Source organism: Orcinus orca, chromosome 3 (genome assembly GCF_937001465.1).
Source record: "Orcinus orca chromosome 3, mOrcOrc1.1, whole genome shotgun sequence".
Lineage (NCBI taxonomy): Eukaryota > Metazoa > Chordata > Mammalia > Artiodactyla > Delphinidae > Orcinus > Orcinus orca.
In genome coordinates this window covers 15,942,701-15,962,456 of record NC_064561.1, presented here as the reverse complement: position 1 = coordinate 15,962,456, position 19,756 = coordinate 15,942,701, and the positions used below count along the sequence as shown (strand labels likewise).

At 51.9% G+C, this 19,756-nt stretch overlaps 1 protein-coding gene across 1 annotated transcript; it reads left to right on the top strand.

Moving 5' to 3' along the window:
- The first annotated feature begins 5,989 nt into the window (after nt 1–5,989).
- Nucleotides 5,990–18,475, top strand: IBA57 (iron-sulfur cluster assembly factor IBA57). The gene is made up of 3 exons (XM_004284027.4): nt 5,990–6,433; nt 16,308–16,651; nt 17,089–18,475. The coding sequence occupies exons 1-3, from the start codon at nt 6,093–6,095 to the stop codon at nt 17,478–17,480; spliced, it is 1,077 nt and encodes a 358-aa protein (XP_004284075.1). The 5' UTR covers nt 5,990–6,092; the 3' UTR covers nt 17,481–18,475.
- Nucleotides 18,476–19,756: the final 1,281 nt, after the last annotated feature.

Here is a 19,756-nt window from a genome sequence, read left to right as displayed (position 1 = left end):
GGAGCAAAGGTGAGCACAGTTGGGGAAACAGCTGCTGCCATCAAGGAGCCACCTTGGTCTAGACTTCAGTGATCCTGCTGTCTACCAGCCTCCCTCAGGCCCAAGGCAGGCCCTGAGAGCTTCTCCCAGATTGCAAATCCTCTCTGGGGTCCCAGGGCCAAGCCCCAAGCCTGGGTGGACCCCAACCCAGCCTGCCTCTGGTCAGATGCCAAATGCAGGCTGAGTCCCTTACCTTTGTGGGGTCTGACTGGCTGATCCCGGGCTCCAGGTGACCCCACCCCAAGGTGAGCCCTGCCCCCAGGTAAGCCCCACCCCCATGAAGTCCCAGATGTCAATGCCGGAAGCAGAGCCTCAGAAGGAAAGCCAGTCCAGGTCCAGAGCAGGGACTCGCCACTCGCCTCTCCAAGAGAGGAAAGCCCATGGGACTGGCATCCCTGCATTTGGGGCTGTGCTGCTGGCAGCATCGTCATGAGGAATACGGGGTTTCTGTGGTGGAGAACACGCTGTCTGTCCAGCCATGCCCGGCTCCCATCAGTGTGACTGGGTGCAGTGAGCGGCAGAGCTGGTGAAGGATATCTGCAAGGCACTATTGTTGGCTGACACCCTTGCCGTGGCCCCTCCATAGCCTCCCTGCCCACCGTGTCCCTGAGAGCAGCCTCCTGCAGCCAGTGGAGGGCCTGGAGGACATCAGGACCTCAGGGAGTTAAGTGGGCATTCCAGGTGGGGAGTAGTGGGAGGCTTTAGGGTTCAGAACCACCCTAGTGGCTGGAGAGGGCTGGTGAGGAAGGCAGGTGTCCACTCCGAGCAGGGCCCAGAGGTTGGCCTCGATCCTGATGGTCAGTGCTCCCACATCTCAAGGCCATGAGGCACACTTGATGGTGACAGGGTCCCACAAGGGGTGGAAGGTGGGGCATGGGCCCTCAGCATCTGCCTGAAAAGAAGCCTTAAGCCAGCAGACAGGGAGACCCTGGGCGGTTTTGTGTTTGGGGAAGAACATTCTGGATTTCACTGTGACAGTGTCCAGGGAAGCCTTCCCCCATCCTCTCTGTGGAGTAACATCAGGATCTCACCCTCTATAACTCGGGTTGGGCTCCTGGTGTAGTTTCAGCCTGGGAGTGTCTGGTGGGGCCAGGGCTGGCTCAACGATTTCCTCACTCACCGAGCTGGGGGTCCATGCTGGGGTCCCTCGATGTGGTTTGGACCTCCTTGCAGCATGGCGGCCCAAGAGGACCCAGCAAAGGCCAACTGACTCTTATCACCAGCCCTAAAGTCATATCACTTCACATCATAGCAGTCACAGGCCCGCAGGATCCCTCTCAATGGGCCAGTGTCACATTTTAAGGACATGTGGAATAGTCTCTGTTGGCCTTGGTCCGCTGGCCCCCCTAGCCACGTGTGAAGCCCTTCAGCACCCCTCCCACCCGCACACACAGGGGCACGTGATCTTGGGGCCTCTGCAGCCACTGCTCCCTTCTTTTACCACAGTTCTGATATCGGTCCATAATTCGCCCCGTACTGTTTAGCCTGTCCAGTTTCTATCATCTCAGTCCCCCCACTCCTAATTGGTTTAGATACAATTTGAGGCAGCTGGGTCAATGGGAACAGGACACTGCCCAGGGGCTCCTGGGGAAATCTATTTGCTGCGTGTCTGTGACATGGAAGTCAGATGAGGGTCAAGCTGTGAGTCTCTGTGGGTTTGTCCAACACCAATCCAGATGTTGCGGTGAAGGTGTTCTTCTAGATGAGATTAGCATTGACGATCTGTGGACTTTGATAAAGCAGACCACCCTCCCTAATGTGGGTTGCCCTCATCCAATCAGGTGATGGCCTTAAGAACAAAGACTGAGGTTCCCAAAGAAGGGATTCTCCCTCCAGACTGCCAGTGATGATTACATTTATGGGTCAGCTTAACTGGGCCCTGGGATGCCCAGAACAAGCATGATTCTAAGTGTGTCTATGAGGGTGATTCTGGATGAGATTCACACTGAATCTGCACACTGAGTAAAACAGATGGCCCTCCCCAGTGCGGGTGGGCCTTGGCCAATCAGGTGAAGGCTTGAGTAGAACAAAAAGGTGGAGTAAGAGAGAACTCCTGCCTGACAGTTTGAGCAAGCACACTGGTCTCCTGTCTTCAGATTCAGACTCAGGCTAGAACTCTCCTGAGTCTCTAGCTTCTAGATGGCAGACCTTGGGACTCCTCAGCCCCCATAGTTGAGTGAGCCAATTCCTTATAATAAATCTCTGTCGAGTTGGTTCTCTTTCTCTGGAGAACCCCAATTAATCAACATCCCATCAGCCAGGGGTTGTTAAAAGGGCATCCCAGCTGTGAGGAAAACTGCAAATGGAGGCTCTATTCTGGGAGGTATCTCAGTCAGCTCAGCCTGTGTAACAAATACCATAGACTGGGGGCTCAAACAACAGACATCTATTTCTCATAGTACTGGAAACTGGAAGTCCGAGACCAAGGTGTCAGCACCTGAGGCCACTCTCCTTGGTGTGTAGACAGCTGTCTCCTCCCTGTGTCCTCACATGGTCTTCCCTTTGTGTGAGTCCGTGTCCTCATCTCCTCTTCTTATAAGGAAACCAGTCTTATTGGATTAGGGCCCACCCCAGTGACCTCATTTGACTTTAATCACCTCTTTAAAGACTCCATCTCCAAATACAGCCCCGTTCTGAGGTCCTGGGCATTAGGGCTCCATAATGTGAATTTGGGGGGATGCAATGCAACCCATATTAGAAGGCAGATGCCTAACTAAAAGCTCAGTCACCACAGAAGGGGATCCTAAAGCATAAGCCTCTTGTTTCAGGAACTTAGGGGCCTGTATGAACCACTGGGGTCCTGTATGTTTTGTGAGCTTTCAATGGGGGTGACTTAGGATTTACTGTCATGTCCTCCCAACTGATGTCACTGGCCATCCCAGGCTAGGGGAGCCAACCTCTGTGTCATACACGTTCCTACCTCTAACACCAATTTCTTGATGTTCTGAACCACCATAACCATGATCTCATGCCTGAGCCCCGATACCCTAACAGGGTACCCATCTCCCACCTATGACATAGTATCTAGTATGCCCAAGTCTGTTAACTCTCAGAGGTGGAACCCAACCACTAAACTTGGCACTTAATGCTCACCTAACTACTTAAAAAAAAAATCCTCTCAGTGCCTGTATGGCCATGAGGCTGGAGAGCTGAACTGGGGTGCAAAGCCATCGACCCTCGCCCCCCATCTTCTGTGCTCTGGAGCAGGCTGGTGGGTTGAGCCCAGGCCTCCCCACCCCTGCTTCACTGTCTGGTGGGGTCCTCAGGCTGTGTGGGGCCCACCCAGGTCTGTATAGGGGCAGGGCCAGGCCAGGGGAGCGGCTGGAGCAGGATCAGACAGAATGGCCTTGTCTCATTCTCATCTGTTTCCATGGCCGGAGCCAACTCGCCGGCTGCTCAGGGAGATCGTGGAGGGCTTCAGGGAGGGGGGTGCCCAGAATGGGGGCAGCTTCCTTCTTCTGACTTTGGGAAGGGAGGAGGCCATGAGGAGAGAATAACAGGAAACAACCCCTGGCCTGGCAGCAGCTGGGAAACAGGGTCTGGGACCCCCATGTCTGCTGATTTTCCAGCTCTCAGATCCCCACCCCTCCCGACAGCTCCAGGGCCCATGGCCTCAGAGGGAGGAGATGCACATGGGATCCAGCAGCAACCTATGCCCCCAGCTGGACCCAGGCCAATGAGTGGGGTTCCTTGGGAGCATCCTGAGACCAGTCCACAGTTCCCTCCACCTAGACCTGTAGGCATGAGAAGCTGCAGTGAGAGGACCTGAGAAGGAGCAGTAGCCAGGCCATGCCCACATGCAGGGGTCCCTGCTGTCAGGCTGGCCAGGCTGGTGCAGAGATCTGGGAAGCCTTCCTGGAGGAGAGAGCCTGAAGCAGTGCTGGTTGGCAGACTCTAGAATGCTGGGAAGTGCTGCCTGCTCTGTTCACAGAGGCAGCCACCAGCTGACTGTGGCTCTGGACATTTCAGTGTGGCCCATTCAGTAAGGAGCTAAAAGTTTCATTTGACTTCATTTGAGTTAATTTGCATTTAAACAGCCCCAGGTGGCAGCAGTGGCCCTGCTGGACCAAGTGGGCTGGGCTTGGCACTGGACTGGGAACGTCAGGTAAGGTTCCGGGTGGCCCTGGGTCAGCCTGCTGGCCCTTCCCACAGGCTGTGCTGGTGGGAAGCAGGTTTTCTGCTGGCCAAGGGATGGGCTGATGTGAGGCTTGAGGAATGCAACCCCCCCCCCCCATGTTGTCCTCGAATGGTTTCCTCCCTGACCTCACAGGGCTGACAGGGAGGTGCTGGGTCACCCTAGGAACACAGGCCCAACAGAGGAAGACCTTTTCCATGAAAGGCCAGTGGAACTGCATTCCAGGCCTGGCTGCTCACAACCAGGAAGCCGACTGGGAGGGGACCAAGGGCCTGGAAAACCCTAGGGAGTTCTGGCCAACCAGTTTATGTTAATGAGGTCACTTTTGAAAAGCCCCTAAGGATGGGGACTGGTTGCCAGAAACAACCGTGTGATTAGAGGGTTAGAGCTTTCAGCCCGACCCCTTGACCTCTGGGGAGGAGTGATGGGCTGCAGGTTGAATCAACAGCCAATGGCCAATAATTTAATCAATCACATCTAGGTAATGAAGCCTCTGTAAAATCCCAAAAGGACTGGGTTTGGAGAGCTTCTGGGTTGGGGAACACATGGAGATTTGGGGAGAGTGCGGTGTGCTCAGAGGGCATGGATGCTCCGTACCCCTTCCCACAAACCTTGCTCTTTGCTCTCTTCCATCTGGCTGTTCCTGAGTTATATCCTTTTATAACAAATCAGTAATCTGGTAGGTAAAATGTTTCTCTGAGTTCTATGAGCCACTCTGATAAACTAATTGAACCCAAGGAGAGGGCTGTTGGAACCTCTGATCTATAGCTGGTTGGTCAGAAGCACAGGTGACAACCTGGACTTCGACTTGCATCTGAAGTGGGGAGGGGCAGAGTGTGAGTGTATGAGACAGTGTGTGTGGCAGTCTTATGGGATCTCATGCTATCAGGTAGATGGATTAAAAATTGAGTTAAATTTTAAGATACCTAGCTGGTGTCAGAGAATTGTGTGGTGTGGGGGACCCTCCCCCCCCACACATTTAGTGATAAGAAGTGAAGGGTAGTGTGAGAGTATAGGATACACAGGAGTGTCTGTTTTACAAAGGAACTGAAAGCAAAGTTGTACACCCATCTTCATAGCAGCATTATTCAAAACAGCCAATGGGTGGAAACAACACAAATGTCCACCAATGGGTGAATGGATAATTCAAATATGGTATACACATACAATTGAACATCATTCAGCCCTTAAAAAGGTTGACATATGCTACATCATGGTGGAACCTGGTAGACACAAGCCAGTCACAAAAGGACAAATACTGCATGACTCCACTTCTATGAGTTTCCCAGAGGAGTCAGGTTCATAGAGACAGAGTGGAATGGGGTTCCCAGGGACGGGGGAGGTAGATAGGGATCTGCGTTTGATGGGGATGGAGTTTCCGTATGGGAAGGTGAGAAAGTTCTGGATGATGGGGATGGCTGCAAAAGAGTGTGAACGCGCTTAATGCCCCTGAAATGTGCACGTAAAAATGGTTAAGATGGTAAAGTTTAGGTTATGAGCGGCTCACCACTGTAAAGCAAGCAGAAACTTCTCTGAGGCTCGAGGAGGAGGTCAACTGCAGGAGCAGAAGCCAGCTCAGGATAGGTGGGCGGGGGACTGACAGCCCGAGGCCTCGCCCCCGCGCAAGGTCCGCCCACCCTCACCCTGGCCACTCACGCGAGCACCGCTCGCCCGCCTCCAGGGATTGCTGTGGTACTAGCCCGCGCATGCTCGCGCACACTCCGCCCCCACGCACGCTTCGCCCGCCCGCCGTCAGGGGCTGTTTTGGGGCCCGCCTGCACCGCCTCCACCCCCACCCCCGCCCCACCTCCGCCCCGCGCACGCTCCGCTCGCCCGCCTCCAAGGTGTTGTGGCGCGCGCCCGCCCGCTCGCGCCGCCGCCCGGGCCGCCCCTTCCCGCCGCCTCACTCCGCCCCAAGATGGCGGCCGCAGCGCTGCTCCGGGGTGCAGCTCCAGGGCGCGGCGGCCGGGCCTGGAGCTGGCGGCTGCGCGCTGCCCCGAGGCGTCGCCTGGGCCACAACTCCTGCTGTCAGCGTGGTGAGTCCGCGGGCAGCGCGGCGTGGGCCTGCTTCCTACTGGACGAGCGCGCCCTGGTGCGCGTGCGTGGGCCGGACTCTGCGCCCTTTCTCCTGGGTCTGCTGACCAATGAGCTGCCGCTTCCAGGTCCTGCGGCCGGCGAGGCTTCAACTTCGGCGCGTTCGGGCTACGCCCACTTTCTCAACGTCCAGGGACGCACCCTCTATGACGTCATTCTCTACGGGTGAGAGCGGGTTGGGGCGCAGGCTCCGGGGGACCGGGGTAGGGGAGGGGGTATCACCCAGGGGAAAGGCACCCAGGAGCGGGCATGAGAAGGCTTGGAGGATGGGCTTCCATGGAGAGCTCTCAGGGGAGGGGTAGGCACCGGGCAGGGGCGGACAGGGGGCGGAACTAAGGACACCCAGAGGCAGGGCACCTAGGGGAGGACTACCAATGGCCCAGGACGGACATCCAGGAGAGGACATGCAGGACAGGGCATCCAGGGGAAGGGACACCTGGGAACCTGTGCATGGGGGGGCCGAGGTGGGCCTCAAGGGAGGGCACCTGAGGATGGGAGGCGCGCCCAGGGTAGGGAACCTGGGGACCCGCACACAGGGTGGGCTGGGGATGGGCACCTGGGGGAGGACACCGGGGCAGGGCAGCCATTGGTGAGCTGGAGTCTGCACCCAGGGATGGGCCAGTGACACTCACCAATGGGAGGGCCTGGGCGTCCCTGCGCCTGGCCTCTGATCCTGCTCAGACCCACTGCACGGAGAAGGGGTCGTGGCACCTGGAGCCACACTGCAGGGAGCAGTCTCTGCGCGACTGGCTTGTGCTACTACTTCCTGAGTTCTCCAGTGTACACACATTTCTGTCCAAAATCTCTCCGTATTCAGTGATTATTAGCGTTTGGTGTTTTACATCAGTTAGTGCTGATTTTATCATGACTTTCTGTGATGGTCACCAGGACAAGCCAAGTCAGTGGCCTTTAGAGCTATAGAGCTTTCGGTTTTCACTTGCTTAGCTTTCTCAGAGGTTCTTCTAGAACCTGTCATGCAGTTGCAGGTCGTTGCTCTGCCTGAAACTGCCCTGGAAACTCCAGTGTCCCTCTTCTATTGTGGGTTCTTGTCCGCATCTTCCTCAGTGCCTGCCTGCTGGAGGAGTATGTTCTTTAGTGCCTTGTTGAGAGGTAGGATACTTCAGGTGGACCTTTGACTCCTTCAAATGGTTTTACCTGATAGCTTGGCTGGGCATAAAATTCTAGGCTGAAAATAGGTCCCTGAAAACATTGAAGCCACAACTGGCATTGCTGTCAAGAGGCCTGGTGCCTTTTTATGTTTGAGCCTTTGTGTGTGACTGCTTTTTCTTTGGACACTCTTCGGGGCTCTTTTTCATCCTGATGTCTTGAAGTGTTATGACGATATGTTGTAATTTGGGTCTTCTTTCACGTCATGTTGCTGGGCACTTGGTGGGCTGTATGACTCTGGAACAGGACTCAGTAAAGTATGACCCTTGGGCAGATCCAGCTCACTCTGTTTTCATAAGTAAAGTTTGATTGGAATGCTGCATGCCCATTTGTATACTGTGTGGCTACTTTCATTTTCCAATGGCAAAAGTATAATTAGTAATATAATAATGTGGTAGAGACCGTGTGGCCGCAAACCTAAATTATTTACAGTCTGGTTCTTTACAGAAAAGGTTTGTTGTCATGATCTGTTTTATGTAATTATTACCTTCCCAGTAGTTGCTTTAATCTCTTTTAGAAACTGCGTTCTTTGATTATCTTAAACCCTCTGTGTCAGTAATTTTCAGTTAATCTATCAGTGTTGTAATGATGTTGTTTTGGTCCCCAAATTTTCTTCCTTGAGTCTCCAGTCTGCCTTTACATCTTTATGCCTTTGCATTCTTGTTATAATGAATTTTATATCCTCGTAAGTCACTCTACAGTGTAAAATTTTTTTGTTTCTAGGGGTTTTTTTCTCTTCATACTCTTCCTCAGGTCTGAAGCGTTTTTGCTTAGCTGCTGGGCCAGCAGTTCTTGTCACCAGGCATGTATGTGGTGGCTCTTTCCACACATTGTGGATGCCCTGATTTGTCCTATAGAGGAGTTTCTTTTTCTCTCTCTTGTTAATTCCTGAGAATGGGGTTTCGCAGTGCCACTTGCTGTCTGTGTGCTAAGGGAATTGGGGTGCACTGTGATGACGCCCCATGACCCCAGGTGCTCTTCTGAGATTCCAACTCAAAGTCCTTTGTGGGGAGTGCCGCCCCGAGGGGTGGGGTGGGGTCTTCATTCCATCAGAAAGAGACAGCCTGAGTTAGTGGCCCCACTTCTCCTGAGCAGTTAGAGGAGAGAAGATATGAGAACACTCCCTCAGATGGCTGCTCTTGGGCCTGGGGGCTTGGTAAACAATGTCCAGATTTCTCTCTCCCAGTTCTGCTCAGGGGCATGGGGTGCCAAGCCTGCTGGCCTTCCACCCCATCGCTATGCCTTTGTTCTGGTCTGATGCCTGCTGTTAGTTCATGGGATGTGATCCTTCCCCTCCTGGTTGCTCTTGGCCCTTTACCTACATCTGATCTCACTGAGGTCTGCTTTCTGGGGAGAGGGACACACTGGCAACTGGCTGTCCCGCCTGGGAGCCTGGGACCTTCCTGTTTTCTTCGTGCTTGCTCTCTGCCTGGTGTTTTCTCTGCACCCTCTCTCTAGGATTTTTCTTTTTCTTTTTTTTTGGCCAACTGCGCAGCTTGCGGAACTTCAGTTCCCAGACCGGGGATTGAACTCAGGCCACGGCAGTGAAAGCCTGGAATCCTAACCACTAGACCACCAGGGAACTCCCTGGAATTTTTCATTTAAACTGTCACGCTTCTAGTTTCCCATCCTTGAGTTGTTCCTTCCTCAGTGCACCCTGGTCTGGATGTAGAAGCATCTCTCAGACAAAGCTTTAGCTTTTTGTTTTCGTCTTTTTTTAATAGATCTTTATTGGAGTACAGTTGCTTCACAATACTGTGTTAGTTTATGTTGTACAACAAAGTGAATCAGCCATCTGCATACATATGTCCCCATATCCCCTCCCTCTTGAGTCTCCCTCCTATCCTCCCTATCCCACCCCTCTAGGTCATCGCAAAGCACCGAGCTGATCTCCCTGTGCTATGCTGCTGCTTCCCTCTAGCTAACTATTTTACATTCGCTAGTGTATATATGTCGATGCTACTCTACTTCGCCCCAGCTTCCCCCTCCACGCTCCATGTTCTCAAGTCCATTCTCTATGTCTATGTCTTTATTCCTGCCCTGCCACTAGGTTCATCAGTTCCATTTTTTTTGATTCCATATATATGTGTGTTAGCATATGGTATTTTTCTCTTTCTGACTTCACTCTGTATGACAGACTCTAGGTCCATCCACCTCACTACAGATAACTCAATTTCGTTTCTTTTTATGGCTGAGTAATATTCCATTGTATATATGTGCCACATCTTCTTTATCCGTTCATCTGTCAGTGAACATTTAGGTTGCTTCCACGTCCTGGCTATTGTAAGTAGTGCTGCAATGAACATTGTGGTATATGTCTCTTTTTGAATTATGGTTTTCTCAGGGTATATGCCCAGTAGTGGGATTGCTGGGTCAAACGGTAGTTCTATTTTTAGTTTTTTACAGAACCTCCAACCGTTCTCCATAGCAGTTGTATCCATTTACATTCCTACCAACAAGCTTTTTGTTTTTAGAGTAGACTTTATAGGGAGTTCCCTGTTGGCCTAGTGGTTAGGATTCCAAACTTTCACTGACGTGGCCTGGGTTCAATCTCTAGTCAGCGAACTGAGATCCTGCAAGCCATGTGGTGTGGCCAAAAAAATAAAGAAAAAGTAGACTTTTTAGACGAATTTTAGGTTCATAGCAAAATTTAGGGAAATGTACAGAGACTTCTTATATACTCTCTGCCCCCACACATGCATAGTCTCCCCCGTTATCAACCTCTTCCTCCAAAGTAGTATGTTATTTACAATCGATGAGCCTACATTAACACCAAAATTACTCAGAGTCCTTAATTCACATTAGGTTTCACTGCTGGTGCTGGACAAATTGGACAAATGTATAATAATGTGTATGTACTATTATAATATATATGGTAGTTTCACTACCCCTAAATATCCTCTGTGCTCTACCTATTCAACCCTCCCTTCCTCCTAACTCCTCACAACCACTGAAAGGATCTTTTTGGATCTGGAACTGTCTCCATAGTTTCACTTTTTCCAGAACGTCACGTAGTTGGAATCATAGAGTATGCAGCCTTTTCAGATTGACTTCTTTCACTTAATAATATACATTTGTGTCCTCCATGTCTTTTCAGGGCTTGATAGCTCATTTTAGTGTTGAATAATAGTCCATTGTTCGGATGTACCAGTTTATGTATCCATCTACTGAAGGACTTCAGCAGTTGCTTCCATATTGTTGCAATTATGAATAAAGGTGCTATAAACATCTGTGTACAGGTTTCTGTGTGGCGGTTAGTTTTCATCTCCTTTTAGGTAAATACCAGGGAGTGTGATTGCTGGATTGTAAGGTAAGAATATGTGTAGTTTTGTAGGAAACCACCAAAATATCTTCCAAAGTAGCTGTATGATTTTGCATTCCCACCAGCAATGAATGAAGACTTTCCGTTGCTCCGTAACGTCACCAGCATTTGGTGGTGTCAGTGTTCTGGATTTTGATCATTCTAATAGGTGTGTAATGGTAGCTTGTCGTTTTTTTAATTTGCTTTTCCCCGATGACATATGACGTGGAGCATCGTTTCATACGCTGTTTGCCACCTATCTTTGGGGAGGTGTGTGTTGAGGTCTTTGGCCCATTTTTAATCAGGTTGTTTGTTTCCTTATTTGAGTTGTAAGTGCTTTTGTATATTTTGAGTGACAGTCCTTTGTCAGATGTGACTTTTCAAACCTTTTCTCCCAGTCTGTGGCTTGACTCCTCACCCTCTCAGCTGAGGCTTTGTGGTTTGTTTGGGTTTTTTTGCGATACGCGGGCCTCTCACTGTTGTGGCCTCTCCCGTTGCGGAGCACAGGCTCCGGACGCGCAGGCTTGGCGGCCATGGCTCACGGGCACAGCCGCTCCGCGGCATGTGGGGTCTTCCCGGACCGGGGCACGAACCCGTGTCCCCTGCATCGGCAGGCGGACTCTCAACCACTGCGCCACCAGGGAAGCCCGAGGCTTTGTGTTTTGAAAGTCTTTCCTCATTCTGACCATGTGTTTGTTTGCTGGGCCTCTGTCTTCATGATGGAGGCCTTAAGTGCTGGCTGCAGAGGAGATGCTCCAGGTTTTGCTCCTGGGCTGCTCTGGCTTTTGTGGGACACACTGAAGTCTCTGTCTGTGGGTTTCTGGGGGTTGTCTCTGGGGACCATCCCACCGGGGTTGCCTGGTGAGGATTCGGATGGTCCACTGCTCCCTTGTTTCTCTCCATGCCTGGTTCCCCTTGGGCTCATCTCAGCTGGCTCCATGCTGAGTCTGGTCTCGGCAGCTTCCTGGTATGTGTGTACCCAGCAGAGGGAAGGTGGGCAGTGGGGCTAGTGCATCTCTGCCCAGGACCTCATGGTTCCTATGGCAACCCCACTGAGCCTCCATTTAACCCACGTCTCTTCTGCCCTCCTGCTGTGGCCATGATCTGTGGGCCCCTGGATTGTCCGCTTCCTGCCTTGTGGGGAGCGTGTAGGGCTCCATATACTCAGTCCCCCATGGGCACGCTGTAGCCTGTTCCCTTAGGCGACTTGGAGTATGCCAGCCTGACAGGGTCCTCCGTGTACAGTCCTACAGCAGTCCAAGGCCCCTGGTGAGTGCCGCCACTCCTTGACAGGCATTTGGGTCTGGTCTCTGTGCACCTGTGTGTCCCTTACCTGCTAGCCCCCTTGTGCCCCATGCCTGCCCGTGCCTCATGACCTGGTACCTGCAGTGCCCCTGAGGGAATCTGTTTATGTGTGAAGACCCTGGCCCTGGGCAGAGCTGGGTCCAGGGCTGCACTCGAGGCGTGAGGTCTCTGTGTTTATGGGGGTGGTGGGTACCGGGGTGTCAGGTACTGTGCAGGGCATTGGGCTGCTGGAGCAGGGCACTCTGGGTGTTCTGGATGAGGAGTTAGGTGGGCTTGACCCTCCCTTTTTGGGTTTTCACACAGCCTGCGTCCTGGGCAGGAGGGTGGGTGAGGATGGACACCTGGGATTGCACTGCCACCACATGCCATATCCAGGTCCTGCCCGCCAGGCCGTCTGGGGAGGCTGCAGGTGCCCCTCGACCTTCCTTTTCCTGCTGCTGCGGTTGTGCCGCTAGGAGGGGCTTCCAGGCTTAGCAAATAAAATTGTGGGTCGCCCAGCTAAATTTCAAACAGACACGGGTGACTTTTTAGGAGGTGACCTATGCAGTGTTTGGGAAATACATATACTAAAGGCATTACACTGTTCTGAAGTTGAAATTTGACTGGACATCCTGTGTTTTATCTGGCAGCTCTGCTCAGGGGCACTTGGCGACGTCTGGGGATATTTGTGGTTGTCATTCAGGCGTGGATGCTCCTTGCATCTAGTGGCCTGGGCCCAGGGGTGCTCTCAGCGCTCAGCAGTGCCCAGGATGGCCCCACAGAGAGTGCTCCAGCCCACACATTGGCCATGCCAGCCAAGAAAGCTGCCCTGAGCATAGGCTCACCCTACTTCACCCCTTCTTCTGACCTGTCCCCTGTTACTCAACTGCAGCAGGGGCAGCAGACAGTCTGATTTGGGGTGGTGGGGAGCAGGGGTGCATTGCAGCTTTGTTGGTTCTCAGGGGCTGAATGGCACATGGCCATTTGCACAGGTAGCTCAGAAAGTGTCTGAGCCCAGAACCTGGCCCTGCCCCACCCAACTTGTCTTGAACCCCGTGGAACATCGGCCCCATGAGTGAGATGGGGGCATCAGCCTGGGGCCTGTCTACCCCGGCATCCTGGTGGTCCCTTCACCAGCCCCTCTCAGGGCCCTCCCCATGCTGGGCCTCCTCCCTCCTTGGGTATGGCTTTACCCTCATTTCTCCCTCTTCCCTCCAAGGTTTACTCTCCCCTACAACCTCACATTCTGTCCACCCATGCCCAATTCCTCCCCTTGCCAGTATTTCATACTGTTTCTGTCTGCTTCCTTTATCGGAGATTAAAAAAATAAAAATGTATGTAAATTGATACAGCCACTGTGGAGAACAGTATGGAGGTTCCTTAAAAAACTACAAATAGAACTACCATATGACCCATCAATCCCACTACTGGGCGTATACCCTGAGAAAACCATAATTCAAAAAGAGTCATGTACCAAAATGTTCATTGCAGCTCTATTTACAATAGCCCGGAGATGGAAACAACCTAAGTGTCCATCATCGGATGAATGGATAAAGAAGATGTGGCACATATATACAATGGAATATTACTCAGCCATAAAAAGAAACGAAATTGAGCTATTTGTAATGAGGTGGATAGACCTAGAGTCTGTCATACAGAGCGAAGTAAATCAGAAAGACAAATACTGTATGCTAACACATATATATGGAATTTAAGAAAAAAAAAGTCATGAAGAACCTAGGGGTAAGACAGGAATAAAGACACAGACCTACTAGAGAATGGACTTGAGGATATGGGGAGGGGGAAGGGTAAGCTGTGACAGAGCGAGAGAGTGGCATGGACGTGTATACACTACCAAATGTAAGGTAGAAAGCTAGTGGGAAGCAGCCGCATAGCACAGGGAGATCAGCTCGGTGCTTTGTGACCCCCTGGAGGGGTGGGATAGGGAGGGTGGGAGGGAGGGAGACGCAAGAGGGAAGAGATATGGGAACATATGTATATGTATAACTGATTCACTTTGTTATAAAGCAGAAACTCACACACCATTGTAAAGCAATTATACTCCAATAAAGATGTAAAAAATAAATTTAAAAAAATGTACCTGCACATGGTTAAAAAACCTAATAACATTAAAAGGCTTTTGATGAAAATTGACCGACTGCTGTCTTCCTTCTCACCGGCATGGACCAATCTTCTCCAGAGGCATCTCCTTTTTCTTCTTTCTTTTTAACTTTTTATTTCGAAATAATTATAGATTTACAGTAAGCCACAAAAAAATGAACAGGGATGTCCCATATACCCTTCACCCAGTTCCTGCAGTAGCATCATCTTGCCTCCTATAGTCCAGGGTCACAATTGGGACGGACATGGGCCAGCCACAGGGCACCCTCAGGTTCTCCCAGATTTCCACATGCTCTCATGCATGCAGCTCTGATTTGATCACACATGTAGACCTGTGTAACCTCGATCAAGACAGAGCTGCTCCATTACCATCAAGCTCCCTTCCGCCCTCTGGGGGCATACTGCCCTTCTCATCCCCTTATCCCCGAGCATAAATATGCTTGCTCTCCATGTTTATGATCATGTCATTTCAGGAATATCGTACAAACAGAGTCTTCTGAGATTGGATTTCACTCACCTTCATGCCCTTTGGCTTCATCAGTAGTCTGTTCCTTTTCCCTGCTGAGTAGTATTCCATTGAGGGAATGGACCACAGTTTGTTTAACCATTCACCAACTGAAGAATATTTTGGTTTCATTTCTTGGCTGTTAAGAATAAAACTGCCTCTAACGTTCATGCACAGGTTTTATGTGAACACCTGGGGTGTTTTCTGGGATAAATACCCAGGAGTACAATGGCTGGGTTGTGTGGTAGCTGCATGTTTAGTTTTATAAAGGACTGCAAACCATTTTCCAGAATGTCTGTTCCATTTACGTTCCCACCAGCAAGGCTGAATGATCCAGCTTCTCTGCATCCTCACTGCCTTGGATGTTCTTATTTCTGATAGTTGTGCCGTGGTATCTCGTCGTGGTTTTAATTTGCCTTTGTTTCATGGTAAGTGACTTTGAACTTCTTTCCATGTGGTTATCTGAGGCAGCGCCTTTGAACTCTTCTGTTTTTTTCCGGCATTTTAGTTCCATCCGTAAATGATCCTTTTTCCACCCCTCAGCCGATCTCATTTTTGACCTTCTTTGAGGACTGTTTGGAAGGTGAGGTGCTAACCTGACTTGCTGCTACAGCCTGCTGTGTTCCACATGGTTGTCCCTGTCCTTATTGGACCCGTGCCTGATAGTTACATGCATGGACATGACAGGGTTTGTGCTGTAAGGTGAACCCACCAAGCAAGCCTCTGTAGCTCTTTCCTCGGGGGGTGACTGGCTGCTCCAGGGCAGCAGTTAACCCTTTCCTGCCTGGGGAGGGGGTTGGGGGCACAGCTGATGGGTTCTGGAGGAGGGGTCTGGGGTACCAGCTGACGACCTTTCTGTCTTATACGTGCTCCTGGAAGGTCTTACCGCTTCTGTGTCTCAGCTCCCACCCAGCTGTGGGTCCTTGCTCAAGCCACATCTATAACCAGGACTCCAGCCATGTACTCTGGGTCCTGGATGTCTCCACTTAGGGCCCCTCCACCATGTCTGATGGTGCACTGGTCTCTCCTCTGTGCTCATCTGTCTGTAAGGGCCCCATCATCCATCCGTCAATGACAACAGGATCTGGGGTCATTCCGGTGGATGTGGGCTGCCTGAAGTGAGGGTTAGGTTGGTTCTGGAGCCCTGATCAGGTTGCGGAGCTTCCCTAGGGGAGGTGGGCGGTGGGCATGGGTAGGGTGTGGCTTCACCACGCATCTCACCTGCGTCAGCTGTCTGCTGTCCTCCCAGCTCTTCCTGCCTGCCCACATCCCTCCTGAAATCCATTGTGTGCCCTGCCTTAGGACCCTTGGCTTCTCAGTGGCTTCTCAGGGCTGGAGGGGACAAATCCTGGACTTCACTGTGGCCGTCTGTGCCTTTCCGCCTCACCTTGCGCACCAGACACCACTGTGGTCCCAGGGCCCTGCTTCCCACCTGTTGGGCCAAGCCCTCTCCTCCACCTGCCAGACTGTTTCCTGGGGTTTCCTCCCTGGGCAGGGAAGGGTGGTGCCATGAGGTCTCCAGCACATCGCTGTGCTGTGCAGCTTTAATAGGTGGTCCGAGGTGCACTTGGGAGGCACAGCACGTACGGCCGCGGCCTGACTCCATGCACTTTCCACGGTGTGCCGTGCCCGCCCCCATGCACCCCTTCCTCTCCCCGCAGGCTCCCTGAGGGCTCCCACGAGCAGCCCACTTTCCTCCTGGAGTGTGACAGCTCAGTGCTGGATGCGCTGCAGAGGCACCTGGTGCTGCACAAGATCCGGCGGAAGGTCACCGTGGAGCCATGCCCCGAGCTGCGGGTGTGGGCCGTGCTGCCCTGTGCCCCTGAGGAGGCCGGCAGGGCTGTGCTGCTTCAGGAGAAGGCCGAGTGCACCACCATCCTCACCCGTGATCCCCGGACTGCTCGCATGGGCTGGCGGCTCCTCTCCCAGGATGAGGGCTCAGCCCTGGTGCTCGGGGGCCGTCTTGGGGACCTCCAGGATTATCACCGGCACCGGTACCAGCAAGGTATGGACATGGGGTTGGACCTGGGGAAGGGTCGGGGGTAGAGGAGTGGTGCTGGATGGGGGCGGGGGAAGGACAGGGTGGGATGGGAAGGGACCGGAGGGGTGTGACACAGAGCCCTGGGGAAACTGTGTGGTAAGCCCAGGCACTGGGAGGAGCCAGGGGAGAGAGCAGAGATCCGGGGTCAGGGGTAGGGTCGACTTCTTTAGTGGGTAGTATTGAGGGCCAGACCAAGGTGCTCACCCAGGGACCAGAGCGGGGCGCTGGAGTAGGGACCTGGAGGATGGGGAGGGACAAGAAGGGGTTCTAGGAGGGACCCAGAGGATTGTGGCGGGTCAGGTGGTGGGACTCCTACAGGCCAGTACCCCCGGCCACTCTTGATTGAGCCCCCAGCTCTGGAGGACACCTTCGTCTCACCAAGCCTCTCCCTACCTCTACAGGCGTTCCCGAGGGGGTCCATGACCTGCCCCCAGGAGTAGCCCTACCGCTGGAGTCTAACCTGGCCTTCATGAATGGCGTCAGCTTCACCAAAGGCTGCTACATTGGCCAGGAGCTGACGGCCCGCACCCACCACATGGGTGTCATCCGAAAGCGCCTCTTCCCAGTACAGCTGTCAGGCCCCCTCCCTGTGGGCAGCATTGCCCCTGGCACCGCTGTGCTCACCAAGTCGGGGCAGGCAGCCGGCAAGTACAGGGCAGGCCTGGGGGACGTGGGTCTGGCTCTGTTGCGGTCCGAGAAAATCAAGGGTCCTCTCCACATCAGAAGCTCTGAGAGTGGCGTTGTGGCCCTAACTGCATCTGTGCCAGACTGGTGGCCCACATCCACTAAGTAGTCCTGGATGTCCCTGCAGTCTTGTACAAGGCCTCTGTTTATCTGCTGCACCCTGTAGGCCAGCCCCCACTTCCTAGGGTGGCCCAGTTGAAAGAATACCCCCTTGGAGGGTCCCCAAGTATACGTGGGCCTCCCAGAGCTGCAGGCATGGTGGGGCGTGCTGCTGCAGCCCAGGTGTTCCCAGCCCATCATGCTTCCTGTGGAGGGTCCTGTGCTGAGGCTGGCTGTCCTCTGGTGGTGGCTTTGTGGCTGGAGCATCAGGAGCCCTCCTGAGGACTGAGGGTGGGTAGAAGTGAGTCCTGCACCTGCCTCTGTGCTGAGCAGAGGCCCAGCTTCCACCAGGCCCTGGATGAGATTCCGAACCATATAGATCTAGAGGTAGTTCATCCGTCAGCCAAGGGCAGGATGCCTTGGGGCTGTCCACACCCCTCTGAGCCTGCTTGGTCAGGCCTGGAAAGGAGGCTTCTTAGTGTCTGGGGTGGCTGAAGGGGCACGTGGGCTCTGGGAATGGTCTTACCATGTTGGCTTGGCGGCATGTCTCAGGGTGGGAATCTCTTGGGGCCAGGTGGAGTGGCGGTGTCTGTGAGTGGAGGCACATGCACTGCTCACACCCACCTGAGCCCTCCAAGGTGTATCTCTGTGCTCAGGGGTGCCAGCTGGGGGAGCCCCAATACCATTTTATGCCAGGGTAGCACATCTCCACAGCTTCGGCCCCACAATGGCATTGGCAGCCCCCTCTCCCCACCATAGCCCTCATGAGCTCAGGGGAGGAGTGGCTGCCCTGGGACGGCAGTGCCCAGGGTGCAGAGAGGAGTTTCTGCTTGGCTTACTTGCTGCTGTTTTCTGATGTAGTCATGTCTTCACAGTAAGGGGATGACTTACTTCCCCACTTTAAACCACTGACCTCCATTTTCCCACTGCAGTGTGAATCTCGTGGTTACTGGGTGTCCTACCTGATGCCTCAGAGTGGCTATTAAAGTGTGACGCACAACTGCCCCATGTGGAACTCTGGTTTTTTTTTTTTTTTCCCCCTTAACTTTATTTACTTATTTATTTAAAATTTTTATTGTAGTATAGTTGATTTGCAATGTTGTGTTAGTTTCTGCTCTACAGCAATCAGTTATACATACATCCACCCTTTTTGAGATTCTTTTTCCATATAGGTCATTACATAGCATTGAGGAGAGCTCCCTGTGCTATGCAGTAGGTCCTTATTATCTATTTTATATATAGTAGTGTGTATATGTCAATCCCAATCTCCCAATTTATCTCTCCCCCACCCCTCCCCACTTCCCACCCTGGTAACCATAAGTTTGTTTTCTACATCTGTGACTCTATTTCTGTTTTGTAAATAAGTTCATTTGTACCATTTTTTTTAAGATTCCGCATGTAAGCGATATCATATATTTGTCTTTCTCTGTCTGATTTCCTTCACTCAGCATGACAATCTCTAGGTCCATCCATGTTGCTGCAAATGATATTATTTCGTTCTTTTTTTATGGCTGAGTAATATTCCATTGTATATATGTACATTTTTTTTTTAAGATTTCAACAAATTTTTACAATATATATTGAGCACTAATTCCTGTACAGCTTATTCTTACTACTTGGGATCCAGCTATTCCAATGTATTATGAACCAGTGAGCTGTCCATGTCTTTTAAAACAAGTCTCAACTGAAATCTCAGAACAATCACAGCAAAAGCCATGGAATAATGGAAGAATTAGATGTTTCCATCATAATTAAGACCAAGGCTCCATGATGGGCAGGAGAGAGCATTCAAGGATAAAAATCAAGTTTTCTACCTAGGTTAGACAGTAACTGAATTGGGATCTTAGAATTCCCAAATTTTATTTGGTGTAGTAATCAGATACAAAATAGGCAGGGGCACCTTTTTTTCCTAAATGGAAACCTTCACCAAAAGAGGTTAGAAGACTTCAAGGCAAGTTCTTTCTCCAAAATGAGTAAATGACATCAGTTCTAATTCTTACTGAGGTTACAAACCAACCATCAGAATATTATTAACTCATGTCTAAGAGGGAAATTGGGAGGTAGGGAAAGGTAAGGCCTCAGCAGAGAAAGCAAGTTTTAAGTAGGGAGACAGCCAGCTTCTGCCCTGAAGTTATTGCTAGGTTGTAACTGAGCTGCATATATGTAGACCTGTTTCACAGAGGAATTGAGTAGCTGAATCCTTTGTTAATCTGGTAGGCACTGTAAACTGTAGTATTTACTGTCCAGCAGAAAGGTGAAAGATGATGTCTTTACAGGGAAATCTCT